The sequence below is a fragment of the Merops nubicus genome, unplaced genomic scaffold, assembly GCF_000691845.1.
Source record: "Merops nubicus isolate BGI_N331 unplaced genomic scaffold, ASM69184v1 scaffold17608, whole genome shotgun sequence".
NCBI lineage: Eukaryota > Metazoa > Chordata > Aves > Coraciiformes > Meropidae > Merops > Merops nubicus.
The window spans coordinates 48,010-65,408 of record NW_008623863.1 but is presented as its reverse complement, the minus strand read 5'-3'; the positions used below and the strand labels follow the sequence as shown (position 1 = coordinate 65,408).

Here is a 17,399-nt window from a genome sequence, read left to right as displayed (position 1 = left end):
TACCTTGGCAGCCCCCCCCCCCCCCCCCCCGCTGAATGTTCTACTGCTTTGGCTGGGTTTGTGTAGATACTCTCCGTGTTGCGTCTTCTCTGACTGGTCGGTCTGGGAGGTGGGTTTGTGTGCCTTGCTGCAGGCCCAAGGTCTTACTGTGCTCTGTGAGCAAGGTGGTGATACCCAGGCGGCAGGGAAGGGGAGGGGAGGACCGGGGGCGAGCGCGAGCCAGCGCCTGGAAGCAGGACGGCTCCATGGCCTTTGCGCCTGGCTTGACAGGTAAGGATCCCCGCAGGACTTGGTTCCTCCTGCTGGTGCAGTGGCAGGTGGGACAATGGGGTGTTTTGGTGTGGTGGAAAGGCAGAAAACGAGTAAACACAAAGCCTTGTAGCCAAATCCCGTGTCTTATGTTCTAGCTGGATAGTTATCTTCTCTTAGGAGAATGGCACATGAGGAGCTGACCCCCGTTCCTCAAGAGTATTAAGAGACTGTCCTGTAATGTTCTCACAGTGACAGACAGGGCTCAGCTGTAAGTTTGAGCCACATTTTCTTGTTCTTGAAGATGTACTGAATTAGTCTCCATTAGAGACTCACTCTGTCTTTTTTTGTGTGCTTCTCATGCTTCCTACTGCACCACGGCCAACTAAAAGCTTCTAACAGCAGATGACTTTTGAGAGTCTAGTTGTGAATGGTGTACCTTTTCTTTTGGGTTTCTTTGGCCAGAGTAGTTACACTTGAGTGCTAGCTCACAGAAATGAAATGCAAACCAATTCTGTTAGATGTAAGAGTTCCTTCTTTGGAAGCAAGTAGTCACTTTATGCCTTTGCAATTGCGTTTTGTTTTCTTTACTATGATCAGTAGTCCTGGTACAGAAGCTAATGGGCCTTCAGTTCTGAGGTGGAACCATCAGCATTCAGTGCAAAACTTCACGTGCTGGTGCGTAAACTAGAAGTGTCATTCTGATGCACGGCTAGAACAGCCTTCACTGTTCTGTGTCAGGAAAGCTGTTAACTTTGAAGCTATTTGTATGCTCTTCAGAAATCAAATGTTTGCTTCATGAATTTAAAAAAACAAAAAGAAAAACAAACAAACAAACAAACAAAAAAAAAACAGAAAAGGATGAAGTCAGATGTATTTCCTGAGCTCATCCCAATCAGAGGTGAGCTCAGACTTACTTGCTATACCAGTATAGGAGATACTGTTTTCAGCTAAAACTTGGAGAAACAAGTAGTTTTGTGCCACCTTTCCTTGATTGCATTCCAAGTGAAAATACTTAAAATTATTTAGTCTGGAGGAAAATTTATTCTGTAAATAAAGCTCCAAGTAACACACTATGTCAGATATTGTTCTCTTTAACCTTAGTTGTATAAATGAAATGACCAGAAAATGAGGAAGAAAAGTAGATGATTTGGGCTGGGCCATGTTCTTCCTGAGTGTATGTGCTGCTTTGTGGGTCTGTAAAGAAAACACATTGATTTTTCTGAGTGTTTCTATCCTAGGATCTTGAATTGCACAGACTTGTCCTTCCATTGCATCTGTCACTTCTAAAGATCTCTAACATTATTTAGGACTTGGTAAATCGATTAAATATTGTCTTCATCTTACAGAAAATGAGAGACCATGTACTTTCGTTGCTGTTGAGATCCTCACTTAAAGTCCTCAAAAAAAGTTACCCACAGAAAATCTTACATGGCTGCTAACATCCAACTATTTATCCCAGAGCTGAAGCTGAAGGCCTGGAATTCACTGTATAAATAGAACTGTATTAAAGACAATTTTTTAAAACAGGCTATCATAATTACATGTGTAAATCACTGTACACTTTTGAAGTACTCAGCCAATCACAAATGCACAAAGTCTGTGGGCAATGTGGATGTTTTGTTTCCTCAAAAAACAGATGACTTCCACTGGAGATGGACTAAATGAGCTTTTACAGGGGTTTGGAAATTTCATTCTAAGATTTGAACTTTTGGGAGTATTAAGCTATTTTTCACCAGGCATCCCAAACCAGCTTGCTCCATCAGATGTATTTTGGCAGCAGTTTTTCCAAGAGGCATGTTGGTATACACCAGCTCCTTTACAACACATGGCCAGAGCAGTGTAGAAAGCCTGCTGTGTACAATAGTTTTACATTTAGATAAATTACACTGCTTCAGCTGGTATGGTAGAACGCAGAGTTTACTGTTTCACACGGATCTTTTCTTCTAATGCTATGTAATAGTGATGAGAAAGTGTAAGATATTTTAAAATAATGAATGAATAAATGTATGTTCACCTCTATACCAATTAAAACAAGCCAGTGATGGTTTTACCATGTGCTTGTGATCAGCAGCATAATATATTAAGGTATGTAGTTGGCAATGTATCTTAAAATACGAGGAGAAACAAGGGGAGGGAACACAAACTTTTAAACAGCAAAACCAACTAGAAAGTGTCTGAGGGGAAGAAATAGATACACCAGAGTCAACACTGAACCTGTTCTCCTGCTTCTATGAAGCGTGTTTCCGGAGGAAGGTGGAGCAGTGTTTGCTGAGCTGCTCCTGGTGGTGCAGAGCTTAGTTCAGGCTTTCCAAACAAAACTGGGCAGAAGCTCTGTAATGATGAGATGGCACTTCTGTGCTCTCTTTGGTTGCTTACATCTTCTCTCAAAAATGTATGTTTAGTCTGACATTTCTCATGTTTGCTGTCATCCCAGAAGGCTGTTTTCTTTTTTAGGGAAATTTCATAACTGTCCTTTCTGCTGTTACAGAGTTTATCTGATGGCTTGAGGATAGAAGTGTTTAAAAATAGGACTTTTTAACCTAAGAGATGTTTCACGTACTTTCAGGATTTGGTAACTCAGTGATTTAAAACATCAGAACTGATGTATAAGTTATCTTTAATCCGTAATGTGTCTTTTGGAAGCTTTCTTTTTGGAATGGCAGCAGATTTCAGAAAAATTCCCAATATAATATGAAGCTCTGGATTGCTTGGAATTTTCAATTGCTTTACAAGTTATACAGGAGCATGTGGGGTAAATGTAGATAGTGGAAAAGTTTGCAACAGAATGAGGGAGCAAATATTAATGCTTCCTGGAGCATATGGAGCTTTTATGTATGGAAAGTATTCCCCAGTATATTTTCCTGTGACTGCCAGCCTCAGATTTCAGCCTGTTTCATTTGCAGCGTTTCATGATCTTGACACATATGATAGAAATTAAGTAAGGACATGGTTAGTATGTAAATATATTCTGAGATCCAGTAATTATGGAAATCAGTAGTATATTTCAACAGAAGAGAGTGGTTATTAGCTCAGTAGTTGAAAGAAGATACCCGTTTGAAAGCTATGTTTTGAATCTGATCACAATTTGAATAGGATACTGAAAAAATCTCATATTCCACATTTGTTATACATGACAAAATTTCTAGTTCCTGATTCTCTGAGCCTCGTCCCACGTGGTTATTTGAGGTAACATACCTTTAATAGCTTGCAGGACAAAATTTATGCCTGCAAAGTAATGTTATCTTTAGCTGGATTATCCTTTAGTGCTCTTCAGCCTTCCCACACTCAGCTTCTTTCAGGAAATGGAAATGAGGCCAGGCAACGTATGATAGAGCTGATCAAAATTCTAGAGAGAGCTCAGACATCTTAGATGATACCAACAAATTGGAAAATGTTAGATAATATGTTACTGTTTCAGTATTCCTGACATACTAATAATTAACAGATTTAATGCAGACTGATGTAAGGATTTTGTATCTCTAGTTCAGGAAACCTGTTTGGGCAGCACTGTCAGTAAAATCTGTACAAATGTTAAGATTTTCTGCCAGAAAAGATGCAATAAGGAGAATCAAGCTTAGCAGTGTTCCCTGGGGCTTGGATTAGATGACCTAATACCTTCATTACCCTGTTTCTTTTCTCCACCCACCAGCTATAACAGTGGACTCTTTCCAGGAGTCAAAAATAGCTGTATTCTGGGATTATGCTATACCTCTGCTGTGATGAAGGCAAATTTTCTGTATTGTTAAACCATATGCTGAACTTTGATTTTCATTACATAATACTGCTGCTCCACACATCCACATGTGAAAAAAAGCCCTCTCTCTCCAACACAGGTTTATAGTGTAAGTTACAGATGAATTTTTATTTTTTCAAGACACAAATATCAATTACAGATGACCTTGAAATAAAAGTACTTAATTATATTCACTTCTGTTGAAAGATCAGATCAAACAAATTGGCAGCCTTGTCCTGCTGATGTTGTGGGAAGAGATGCTTTGTCAGTGTCTGTTTTGACAATTCTAGAAGTCTCTTTAAACCAAAGTAGTGTGGAGGTGGGGGAAAACATTGAAACACCTGTTAGATACACATTCATTACTCAGTCCAATTCACTTTATAATTATGAAGGGGAAGGTCTTCCACATATTCTGACAGTATCTGAGAGATGAAGAACTTAAATTCTAGCTGGAGGCTGTGGAATGGGTGGAGGAAGACTTACCTCTTCATATGTTTGTTTCTGGGATATCTGTTTCAGAATCCCTTTAATATTTTAGCTGTCAGTTGTTCCTATATGCCTTATAATGGTGGGGGGGTGCGGAGGGGCTTGTGAGGGTCTCTGGTCCTTATTTGCTCCTTATTGCTTAGGGAACCAGTAGATATTGACAAGAATCTCACTGATTTTTACTTCATATGCTGTTGAATCAAGTAATGCTACAAAGCTTCTTGGTCACCACTGGAAGTAGTGTTGGTTCTTTAATAACTTCTGGGTACTTCTACATCAGAGGATATTTAGATAAAACACTTTCTGTCTGTAAAACTTGATCTTGCTGTTTAGGTCCCTTATTTGTTAGGAAGAATTGCTAGACTGACGGTTTGAGCCTTAATATGGTAGCAGAGGTCTTCAGCATGTCTTCAGTGGCAAAAATCTTTTCCTTCTGGCAGGGTAGAAAGAGCTGCTGTTCTGCTCTGTGTCTGCTCCTTAGTTCCCTAGATTTTAAATGTCAGTTTAAGGACAATTGTGTTGACCAAGTCCAACCTGCATAAGACAGTTTGCCTGTGTAAAATTCCCATATCAAACTTCAATAGCTTTGATTCAGTAGAGCATATCTTCTAGAAAGTTTAGTTACTATTAATTGTTATAATTGATATGTGTGCATTACAGAAGTTCATTAGAGCCATCTTCAGGTTTGAGCTCATTTTGAATCCTGTGCATCTTGCTTATGAATAGACTTGTTTTTCTTATGCTGTCTTCTTTGAATTCAGGGCCTTTCTATTCAGCAGAACATGTTATAGATCAAAGGGTAAACACAGGCACCAGAAAATTCAAGATTTGATGGCTTCTTAATGCAGCTGAGTAATTCAGGCTTCCTGAGGGCTGGGGAATACCCTAGGATAGTAAGAGAGAGAATGGAGGCATTATATGAAAATAACATTGACTTTTGATGACTTCTAAGTATTTATGTTGAGATAAATGCATTCTTACTTCTATTTGAGGAGGTGTTATATTACCCCTTTTGGGTCTGGGGATGTGCTTATCAAAATACAGAGGATCCTCCCAAGGTATGTGCAGTTCTGCAGTCTGTGATGTGAGGCTGTGTGAACAAGCGGTGACAAGAATTCACCAGAGCTGCTGGGCTCTTTCCAGCAGCTTCCTGAAGACATTTTTAAAAAGGCAAGATAAATTTTAAAGGGTGGATGAGTCTAGATCTAAAACCTTAAATTTTTTCCTAACCCTTGAAAATTTCATTCCATTTAATACGCTTCAGCTGGTCAGTTTAGAATTACCATCTACATGTTTATCTCTCTCTTGCTGTGCAGTACGAAAACTGCTACCAGTGCATAGATACTGATTTTGGAGAGGATTAGGGAGAGGATTTCTGGCCATATCTCTTTGAAGAAATCAGTTGCAATTACTGGAATGGAATGTCTTGACTGACTTACTGTTTCAATATGTGTAGCATCCAACAACAGGCCTCAGTACTAAGATTTCTTGGTTTCACCTCCACCTCAACACTTCTTTAGTATGAGGCTGATGGAATGCTGTAATAAGCTGCCCAGAGGTTGTGGAGTCTTCAGAACCTGCCTGGATGTGTTCCTGTCCAGCCTGCCCTAGGTGATCCTGCTTTGGCAGGGGGGTTGGACTAGATGATCTCTAGAGGTCCCTTCCAACCCCTAACATTCTATAATTCTATGATTTTTTTTTGTAGTACACACTGTGCTGAGTGCTGTGAACATCTCATAGGAGGTGCTGTTGCTTGATCTGCTTCTTTACACTTAAAATTACACTTAAAATCTGACGTTTTAGTCCCTTTCTTACTTCAAAGTGTTTTGTCCTGACTTAAAATGAAGTTGAAAGTTGAAGGGGTTGGAATTGAGCGTTTTGGATCCTGTTTCTGGCACTGCTACCAGTGTGCTGTGAGACTGCCTCATCAGAGTTTAATCTCTGTGTCTGGACTTGAGCAATGCCTCTATAGTACTCACCTACTTCCAAGATGAGTTGTTTTAATATGCTAATACTTGTAAAACATTCTGAGGCCCTTGGATGGGAAGTGGAGTTGGAATATGAAGAGGCAGTTAATGGAATTGAGGTGGGTGCAGGTGAAACTTCTGGGTAAAAAATGAATCTCAATCTGACATTAACACAGATGAGAAATGAGAAGTCTAAAAATGCTGCTGGATCTTGTTTGCTGTCTTCTCTATCTCTCAGTGATAGTGTTTGCTGAACTGCAAGCACTCTCCAGAAACCTTCCCTCAAAAGATATTTCTTAAAAATTAATGGTGGCAGAATCCAAGGACTTACAGCATTTGACACTCACAGCCCACCACATAATTTCTGAATTCCTACAGAGAAGTCCCCATCTTCTATGTATGTACTTTGTCATATGCAATATGCTGTCATTGCTGTACAGGCTGTTTTATCTAACATAGCTCTGTTCTCAAGCAGTAGTGTAGAGGTAGAAGTAATTAGGACTTTGCAAAAGACAAGTGAAAATACACGGGTGTAATGTTTCATCTTATCATGAAAGCACAAGCTTTGAGAAACTTGGAATGAAGATTTTCCCAAGAAATCTATTAATTCCTTCTTCCTTTTGCATGCTTCACAGTAGACTCCCTTATTTGAATATCTGAAACCCTCCAAGGCCACAGCTGAGTCTGCAAAATAGTGGACCCACACGTAACAAGAGACTTAACTTAGAAAGCTTACCATTTTAACAGATTGGACTAAGAAAATGAAATCTAGAGATACTCTATGATTATAGAAAAATAAACTCTAGTAAAACAGGCAGATAGTTTCCCTTTGAGAAGAATTAATTGTTCTCAGATTCTAAGTTTTCTCCTGCATCTTCAGCAAGAGTTATGTCAGGGAGTAACCTTGGCAAGATTTCATCTAGCTCATGAGAATAATCTGTAGATTTCACAGAAGAAGGTAGTACTGGGACAAGATGGAGATGGGATCCTCTCTCAAGAGAAGATTCTCAAGCCTTCCAGTAATGGCCAGAGTTGCTGAAACAGGACACATTCGTGCAGGCAAGGAGCAGTTCAGTGTAAGAATGTTACCTCTGATCATGCAGATATCTTTACAGGAGGCAGGCTGTGTCAAGGCTGAGATAAAGAACTCTGGCAGCTTTCGTGCAACAGCAAAGCAACCTCTTCTGACAAGAAAAAAATTCCCTTCAGATGATCTATGTGATGTTCATGGCCCACTGAGTCCTCCAGAGTAAAGAGTCTGATTTTAAGATGTCTCCTATTTTGGATGTTGTTTGTGGATTTTCAGCTGATCACTTGATTGCATGAGAAGCTGCTCTTGGCGTTCAGGTAGCTTCTCTCTCTGTTCAGTGTGGTTTGTTTTTTTTTTTTTCTTTTTCTGGCAAATGCAGCTTCATCAGCCCCTTTTCTCTCAGTTCTGACTTTTGGCTCTGTGAGCCCAGATGCACTAACAAGGTAGAATGTCAGCTAATGGCTAATGAGCACACTCTGCAACTATCTTCTGCCAGCAAGCTACAAAACAGTCTGGGAAATAGAAAAGAGTTATTTGAGAGGCACCTTTCCCCTCCAGAGGAACATTAAGCTTTAGCATCTTTGAGAACTGCATTGGAATAGACCTTTCCCATGCATATAGCACCATATATGTGTCTATCTATATAGCACTCTCTCTATATATATGGAGGAAATGAGGGTAAGAAAGCTTCATATTTCCTTGTTCCTATTTATAGTTTCATATTGTAGCTTCAAACGAGTTGGTACGAGCTTTACAGCATGATATGAGCAAGTTGTTTGTCATCTGGGCATGTTAATCATACCTGTATCTCACACTTACTTTTATCCCCCAAGTAGATTTGTGAACTGCAGTGCTTTTCCTTTTGGTAGTTGGTGGCTTTGAGGTGCAGAAGGTTGGCTATCAGTAGCATTTCTCCTGTTTCATATTTGGTAACAAATTTGAGAATGGCTTTGCAGCTAGCCAGATAAGTCTTCATGGCACATTTTAGAAACAAACCCATGAGACCAAGTAGACCAAATGGTCTGTATCGAACAAACTCCTAGGAATTCCTCACTGAAGCTGGTGATCGGTTGGGTTTCGGTATCATATTCTCCAGTGTAGGGCTATTTTCTTTGCAAAGTGAAGTGGAGGAATGTGACCAATCCTGCATCTCAAGTATATGATTTATATAAATTAGAGAAAGTGTTGGGAATGTCCTTCCTACTTCTGTGAGATTTTGAAGCATGGAGTGCTTGTCAAGCTCACACAACGTCTTGTCTTGGCCACATCCTTTTACGTTAATGTTGAAGCAGATTTTCCATCTTTTTTTAACCCAGTTGCAATGAGTCACTCCCACTTACAATTTGTGATGGGATAGAATTGGTTTGATTCTCAATGTAACACTTACATTTGGTCTACAAGATGGGAAGGGTGGTGATGATGAGTATTTTGAAAAACCATACATGGAAGATAATATATGTGCACAAAATGCATGTAATCAGCTTGATTTTCGATCCTCTTACTTTAGAGTGAGTGCTGCCAGTCTTTCTCCTACCCTAGATGTTGCAGAAGTGAAATAAGCATTTTTATTTCTTTTTTTTAATACTCCATTTAATTATATGGGAATGATTTTATACTTCTTTTTTTGTTTGTTTTACTTTGTAAAGGCTGACAAAACCCCCTTAGGATTCTTAGAAAGCAAGGACTGTGAAGTAATGCCAGATGAATGAAAAGTTCTTGTTCTTTTTGTTTTAGTAGGGTTATTTTTTCTACTTGTGGAGTTTGCAGCTATGTCAGGGTATGCATCAGAGGAGAACAAGTTAAAAACAGCTTATGAAGAGATAATTTCTATTGAAATAGCTGAGCCTAGCCGATGGCTCTGTTGTGTGTAAAGAGTTCCAAGTAGTAGCAAAAGGCTTGTTTTATGCTGATTTTAGTGTATTCCTTTGTTTTCCCTTGCCTCGGTGTTCTTGCATTACCCAGAGTACTTTGGTTTTTCACTGTCAGCCAGGAGTGGCAGAGCAATGTTCCAGGTCAGTTCTCCTTTGATGGTGAACTCGGGATTGGGATATATAACGCAGATTACAAAAATGGATTTGGCTGAGGTGGTATCACCATCTAGAGAGAATGAAATCAGACATGAATCCCAGCTGCAGAGGCAGTCCAGTTCCACTAAACTTCGAAAATACTAACACAAGGTAAGGCTTAGCAGCAGGAAGTGGTGGAGACCACAGTATCCCTGGAGATGAAAGGTAATGTTCCTGCCTGGCACCTGAGCAGGCTTCTGTGGTTTATATTGTGAAGAAGCCCTGTAGTTCCAGCCCAGGGCACAGCAGCCACTTGCCCACATCATAAAAGGGTTCAATAATACCAAGGAAGAAAAGAAAAATACTCCTGGCTGTTGCCTTTATGAGATTTTATCTTTCTGGAGAGGGGCTGGAAGTAAGTGCTGCTAATTATGGCAGGGCTATATAGTTCTTTGTGAAAGATTGAGATGGTACTGGGTGAGTAATTGCCCTGAAAAAAAAGGCTGGTAGGAATAAATTAAGAAACTACAAAGGATGGAAAAAGGAAATGAAAACTGTCAAAACGTGTGAGGGTAAAGTAAACTTTGCCAAAGCTCAAGCTGGGTTAGTCTTTGCAAAGGCAAGGAGAGCAAACAGCTGTATTTCTTAGGCAGATAAGCAAGGTCTGGGAAACAGGACAGGGCCCACAGTGGAGATGGGGCTGCCACAAAATGCAATTTTAAATGTAGTCAGGCAATCAAATGAATACTTGGCCTCCAGTTTCAACTGGGACAATGACACTGCACATGGGAGCAAATGAAGTCAGTGTGCAACAAAATTTGGAAATGGAAATTAATCCAATGAAGCTGGAAGCAAAATTTAACTAATACTATACTGTAATGAGTGGAAATAAAATTTGACCAAATACTTTTTATCTTAGAAGATTGAAAGAACTGTACAATGAAACTGAGCTTTGTGGTAAAAAATTGTGATTAAATCAAGTTATCCTGATGTACTTTGACCATCTAACTCAGAGTAATACTATTAAAAAGAAAAGAAAGAAAAAAAATAAAAGAAAGAAGGTGATATGACAAGTACATATCAGTTAATCTAAACAGTAGATAAACAACCTTTTTTTAAGGAATAACTAAAGTCTGCTAGTTCTGCAAGTAAAGTCCTTTGACTTTATGAAGGTAAGTGGTATAAAATGTGACATTCATTTGCCAGACACTATGCTGGAGTAGCTTGATGGCTTTTATTGGTGAAGGGACTGACCTCCGTAAGGGAAAGGTGCATTTGAGCAGCCCGTCCTTCAGCAAAGCACCTGAAGGTAGTCATATAGAAATAGTTATTTAGAATGGATAAAATGAGTTCTTTGTAAAATGTGAAGTAGCTAAGAAGTTAACTTGAAAAAGAAATCAGAGGTCTTGCAGAAAAATGAAATAATAAGATTGGATGTCACCTACAAACTGTGGCCTTTCACAAAAAGTGTTCCTGGGGACTGATCTTTGTAATACTTTTGCTAAGGTTACTGGCAAAAAAAAAAAAAAAAGTAATCTGCTAATGAAATTCATTGCTGAGGCAACATTTCAAACCCTCCTCAGAGCAGAGGTGGGTAGACACGTCATACACTAAGAACTGCGAAGTGCTACAGACTGTAATACTAAAAATAGGAACGTAAGAGTAGAAAGTACCAGGTCATGTACTAAGAAAGTGTTGAGAATTTTGGCTACCAACAAGGTTCTTATCAGTTGAAAGCAAAGGACAAAGATCTGAGTATCACTCAGTAAATAAAAGCCACCAGTATTATGTGGCATACAGATTGGCAGGTGTGTTCTCAGCGTGTGTCCGATGAGAGATTTCTGGCAGGGTTGTATGTTATGCTGTTAAAGCCTCATCTGGAAAGCTGTGTTCAGTTCTAATCACGCAGCTTCTGGAAAGGTTAATCCAAACTGAGACAGGTGCAGAGACCCAGGGGACGATCAGCACACTGAAGAGCTTCTCTCATGAGAGGAAGGCTTGGCTTGTTGAGCAGAGGAAAACAGAAGCTAGGAGAGACTGGGCTCTGTAAATAGTAAGCTGAGTAAGGGCAAACAGGGGCATGGTACTTAAGTTAAAATATGAGCATTTTGAAAAGAAATGGTTGAATGCAGGTTAGACTTTAATCTGTAAAGTGCCACCACGAACGAAGGTCCTCTATAGTTTTCTGCAACTGCCTGGTTCAGATGTTGTTGCAGTTTCCTGGGATTCATGGGATTTGTGTTTGCACACTTCCCATGTAGATTTTTCTTGTGGTTCATTTCATCATAAAGTCTGATTAAAAAAGCAAATTAATTCAAGTCTATAAAAGTTTTAAAAGCTTGCCCCAAGTCGTCCTATTTCACATCTTTAGGTAATAAGAATATAACCTTGCTCCCTGACTCCGTAGGCTTACCTCAGCTGGTGACAATTCCAACATGCAGCAGGATTGCCCCGTAGCATTCTACGTCTCCTAGAACCTGTCCAGCCCGTGGCCAGGCCATCCCCAGTACTTACTATGTAGACTTCATTGCAGCTCCAGTTTTCACAGCTAAAATGTCCCTGTTTCCTCTCTCAACTAGGCCATGTAACATTCTTTTTAGCATCTATTAGCCCAAACCACTAAGATTCCCTTTTGCAGTTTGGCTCCCAGCAGGTTCTGCCAGTAGTGGTGAACGGGATAATGACGTAAGGTATTCTCTCGCTTTATTTACCTCCCTCTGCCTCGTGCCCTTTTTCTCCCAATCGCTCAACTTTCCTAAAAAAATCAGAGTTCTGGCTGTTGCATTTATTGTTTATTCACTGGCTTATTCTTTAGGCTCCAATGTGAACGGGCTGGAGGAGCCCAGCCTCGCTAAGCGGCTGCGTGGCACGCCCGAGCGGATTGAGCTGGAGAACTACCGCCTGTCCCTGCAGCGGGAGGAGGAGCTGGAGGAGGTTCCCGAGGAGACACTAGCAGAGCATAACCTGAGCAGTGTGTTGGACAAAGGCACGGAAGAGGATGTGCCCAGCAGGTTAGCACACATGGTCCAGCAGGTTTTTTACACCCATCCCAAGAGCCTTTCGCCTGCTTTTCCCCGTAGTGGTTTTTTAACATATTATTTATCAGTTTGCCCTTTCAGAAGTTGTTGAACATGTTCTGCCTAGTACACAGGTATTTTATCCTGTTGCTTCTGTTCTTCCAAATAGCTTGCTATCATACTTAGAAAACACCTATAGTACCAGAAAACCATGAAATTCAGTCCTAAATTGGAAGGGATGAAAAAAAAATTTTTTAGTTGTATCAAAGATAAATTAGTCTATTGAGCAAACAACATGGATTCAAATGGGAGGGGATTCCAGAGTTAACTTGCCTTCTGTATGTTCTGCATTACGATCCAAAAACACTTCTAGTTTGAAGATTCAGTCTTGACACACATGCAGTTCTGACTGAATGCTGATGTAATGCCTGACAGATACTAATTTGAACCAATAGTTATGGCTGTTGAAAAACATATTGCACATTCACAAATTTATCTTTATCTGGAAAATGATGTCTAAGTGCACCAGGGTCCAAATATATGCAGGTAGAGCTACTGGAAATAGTTGTTTAGAGTATCATTGAGACATAAACGCTTCTTGAAGAGTGCTTGTGAACTGTATAGTGAATCACAGACTTTTTTGTAGTCTCAATCTCTTCATATGATTTCTAATCATCTACTTTTCTTTGTACCAGTAACAACCCTTACCTTTTCAGCTCTTAGTCTGTATAGTAGTCTTCTTGAAATAAACTCAGAAAATGCTGTTACTGTTTTCCCGAGCCTTAGACCATACAAACATGTTCTATGTATGCATTACCTACAGGTGTAGGGCTATATGAGAAACTCCTTATTACATTTATATATGTTAAACTGAACTGGACTGGTATGGTGAGGAATGCAGGAATAAAAATGTTTATTAAAATGTTTACAGGATTAATTTAGTACAGAACCTATAATTTATTTATCTGATGAGTTTGAAGATGCAGCATCTGGAAGGCAGTAAATTTTAGTAGCCTGAACTCAGCCTTGACAAAGTGTATACATGTGGATTCATGAAGGTCTGGCTTTCATTTAAGTGTCTGGCAATTACTGGAATTTACAGCTATTTTCTCTGAAGCCTAAATTAAACTTTTTGATTTCTTTCTTAACATATTAATTTCTTTAGAAGAAACTTCTTTGATATTTTTACATAATTAAGATCTTATACAGTGTTCTGTTTGAGTAATCTCGGGATTATTTATGAGATGCACACTGTGTTTGCTTCACTCATCCATCCTTTAGCTCAGGCCTAGGAATTACATCCACTGGGACAATATAGGCATCGATGATATTGAGGAGTTTTTAGTGCCTTGTGTTTCTAGCTCTGTAACAAAATGTACTAGTATAGAGCATTATTATTATTGGTCTTTATTTTGGTAAATCAGGACACAGTAGGCTTGCTCAGTAAATGGCAAAAGGCTTCCAAAGGAGATGAGTTAGTTAAAAAAAAGTGAGTTTTAATATTTGGCATGAAGTTGTTGGTCATCTTGATGAAAAGTTGTGTGAGAACATGGAGACTGAGGGCAGTGCGCTGTTAGGTTAGTGAGTTTGATTTCCTCTCATAGAGTGTTACGTTTATCTCCCTTTGTCCTACGTACATCCCCACAACCTCTATTAAACTGAGTATTTCTGTCTGTAACAGACTGAGTTGTATAATTTTGCATGTGAGAAGCAACATTTAATGGGCAACTCAATCTATGATAGAGAGGAAAGAGAGCATATATCAAATTCCCTATCAGTTTGACCTGGAAAAATTTTTGTCTTAAATCCATATATGGCAAGTAATTTATGCAGAGCATTGATAAGGCTGTGTGGGCCAAACACCAGAAGACAGAATTCTCTAGATAATGTACCTATTGGTATCCTCTGTCCAGCTCTACCTGCATCATGATATGTCACAGGAAGACTGGATAAAAAAGAAGAGGGGAAAAAAAAAAAAAGAAAAAGTTTGACCCCTTTTTCAGCAATAAAAGAAAAAAAGTTTGACTCCTGCAACAAGCCAACCAAAGCCCTGATTTGATCATCTTCGCTGTCTTGGTGCAGTGCCGCAGGGGTAGGAGCAGGCAGAGGAGAAGGTGAACTCTTTATTCCCTCTGTGTCTTACAGAGAGATGGATTTGCCTTCAAGGTTCTCTGAGGCGTTAGCTCTAAATCAATCAGAGACTATGCAGTTTGGTGCACACACCTAGGACCATGCACACTACAAAGTTTACAGAAAACAGTATTCAAGGTACATTTTTTCAAAAGAGACTTAATCTTGTTTAAACTTTAACACAAAAAAAAAAAATCATTTAAGCAAACAAAACCTGACTACTTAGTTTTGAGGGGCAGAAACCTCTTTAGATGCCTCATTCATAGCCTTTAATTTGCAGTAACTCCCAGTGTGTCACCTGCAGTTGTGGTATAATACCCTGTGGCCTTTCAAAGGAATGTCACAGGACAGCTTGTGCTGTATGATCTGTATGGCAAGGAAAGAGAACGAGGTTCATTTCCACTGTTGAAGTTTCAGTTCTTCTCCTGAGTGTTAAATCTGTGTAGGTACATCTTTTTAATGAGATATTCAGCTGCTCATACTAATTCTGTAAAGCAACCTACATTCATCTTCGATCTCTGCTTTTGGGGGAGGGGAAAAAACAGGTTTATTTGTTGAATTAATTCCTGTGGCACAGAATTGCCTTGCCAAAAGGAATACCCACTATACTGGTCCATCTCACTGCTGTCTTCCAGCTTCTCATTTCTCAGTATTCAAAGGTCAAACAAGTTATAAATAAAAACCAAAGAAGATAAAGTGAGCTATATGATAAAGAATTTATGTTGTCAATATTACATGCGATAAGCCGGCTGGTTGAAGAGCAGCAGCTCATCCCATTCAGCAGTTATGGCAACAGTTTGAGCAGCAGGAAACCTAATTGACAGCTCACAAAAACCACAGCATGCAGCACCTGTCAGGTTTATTTCCATACCAAAGGGTGGGAACGTTCATCAGGGAGGAGGGGAACATCACTTTTTATCTCTCTGACAATATCTGTGTAAAGCCTTTGGAATATGCTTCTGTCTCCTGGGATATGTACTGAATCCATGGCATGTAACAGTGTTTGTATTCAGTATTAGCATCTGAAAACCAGGCAACCTATTAAAAATAAGGAATCCGTTTATGCCATGAAAAAGTGGGTTATAATTTGAGCAAAATAATGCTACATATATTCAGAACAGTGTGGAGAATTTAAGAGCCTACGGACAGAAGTACATGACTGTTGGAGCATGGAAAAAAGTGCTGTTTTTCTTATTGGCTGTGCTATCAGACATAGTCAGGCAAGTAGGTGAATAAAAGGCTGTAAATATTGTACGTTTGTGTAGTGTTAGACTGATTTGAAGATCTACACCTAAGTAAATTTATCTGAAATATCAGAGAGAGTGATGCTATATATCTTCTTTTTTCACTGTCAGTTTGTCACATACTGTGGTAAATCCTGTATATGGGAAACAGAATCACAACTGTACAAGTTATATTTTATAGACCTACATGAAATTTAAATTTCATTATTTTCAACTTGCTGGTTTTCCCTTTCATTGCCTGTATGGCATTTCTGCCAAAGGCTGTTAACGGCATTGATAGATGTCACAAGGAAGCAGCAGAAGTAGAATACTGTTCTCAGATGATTCACCCAAACTTTTAACTATTCACAGTCTTTTCCTTCAGATGAATTTTGGCCTTTTAGAGATTTCTATGGGCAGCATCCAATTGTTGCTTTCATAAATGCACGTTTTTTTATGACAGCATTCTATTAAGAAAAAACAAAGGAAGAGGAACTTTTTCACCCTACAGATCTGTTCTCTGAATGTGCTGTACTTCACATTCATTTTCCAGTGACAAATGCAACCATCTTTCTCTTCAGTACCTCTGGGTAGTCCAGCATGTAAGAGTGAACTAGTTTAAATGTCATTCCATTAGGTGGTTACATTTCTTGCCCTGCTGCTGATACTGAGGAACTGTTAAACAGAGATGTCTGCTAAAAAGCACTAATGATTTACTGTTTTGTGTGATTTAAACTTTGCTGTGACAATAGTAAGCTCATTATTGTGATTATCCTTGCACTGCTTCTTACAGTTTCTTGCAACTTTATAAGCTGTGTACTCAATTGGATACATATTATGGTTCTGTCTGTGATGTAGAAAAGTGAGGAATTTTACTTTTTTTTTTCTCCATCTCTCCTCAGCTCACATGCCATATCCTTTGGCCTGATAACTGTGTTGTGTGCTCTTTCTGCTTCCAAAGCCTTCTGTGGTACCCCCCAGCAAGTGCCAAAACCATCTTAGCTATCCAAAATGCTAGCACTAGCTGCCACTATCAAAAGACATGATCGCCTACATTCTGACACTGCTAAGAACTCTTGCACTGGTTTATGCAAAGCAATGTGATATGAAGAAAGTAGTATCTTTCTGCTATATTCAACTGTCACAAGCTGTAACAATTAAAGCTGCACAAATATTTCAGCTTGGCTTCGCAGGCACTTTTCTGCTGCTTCACCTTCTTTAAAAGAAGCAGGGCAAGGACCATGCTGCAGCCTACATGTGATACTGTCACTAAAATTATTATAAAATATTGAAATCAGAAAATTAGTATTATGATTTCCACTGTACATTTTTGGGCTTGTATGTATTGAAACAACACATGACCTAAGGCTGAAACATTAATTAGTTGTTTGTTTATATTTTTTTCTATACCCTTACAGTAGTTCAGAGTCTGAGATGGAGGAGGAAGATGAGGATGAAGATGATGAACTACTGCTGCCTCAGCAGCCCCCTTCAGACTTGGGTGGTGTGCCATGGAAAGAGGCTGTGCGTATCCATGCCCTCCTGAAGGGAAAGA

The 17,399-nt window shown here is 39.4% G+C and overlaps 1 protein-coding gene across 3 annotated transcripts in view; it reads left to right on the top strand.

Annotated features, from left to right (window-relative positions):
* Positions 1-17,399, top strand: part of MICAL3 (microtubule associated monooxygenase, calponin and LIM domain containing 3) — a 103,967-nt gene that overhangs the window by 45,725 nt on the left and 40,843 nt on the right. For all 3 annotated transcript variants that reach the window (XM_008945224.1, XM_008945225.1, XM_008945223.1), the window contains 2 exons: positions 12,290-12,485; positions 17,263-17,399. The exon at positions 17,263-17,399 is cut by the window's right edge and continues 135 nt beyond it. In XM_008945224.1, the coding sequence (XP_008943472.1) occupies positions 12,290-12,485; positions 17,263-17,399 (333 nt within the window). The remainder of the gene's footprint in view (positions 1-12,289; positions 12,486-17,262) is intronic.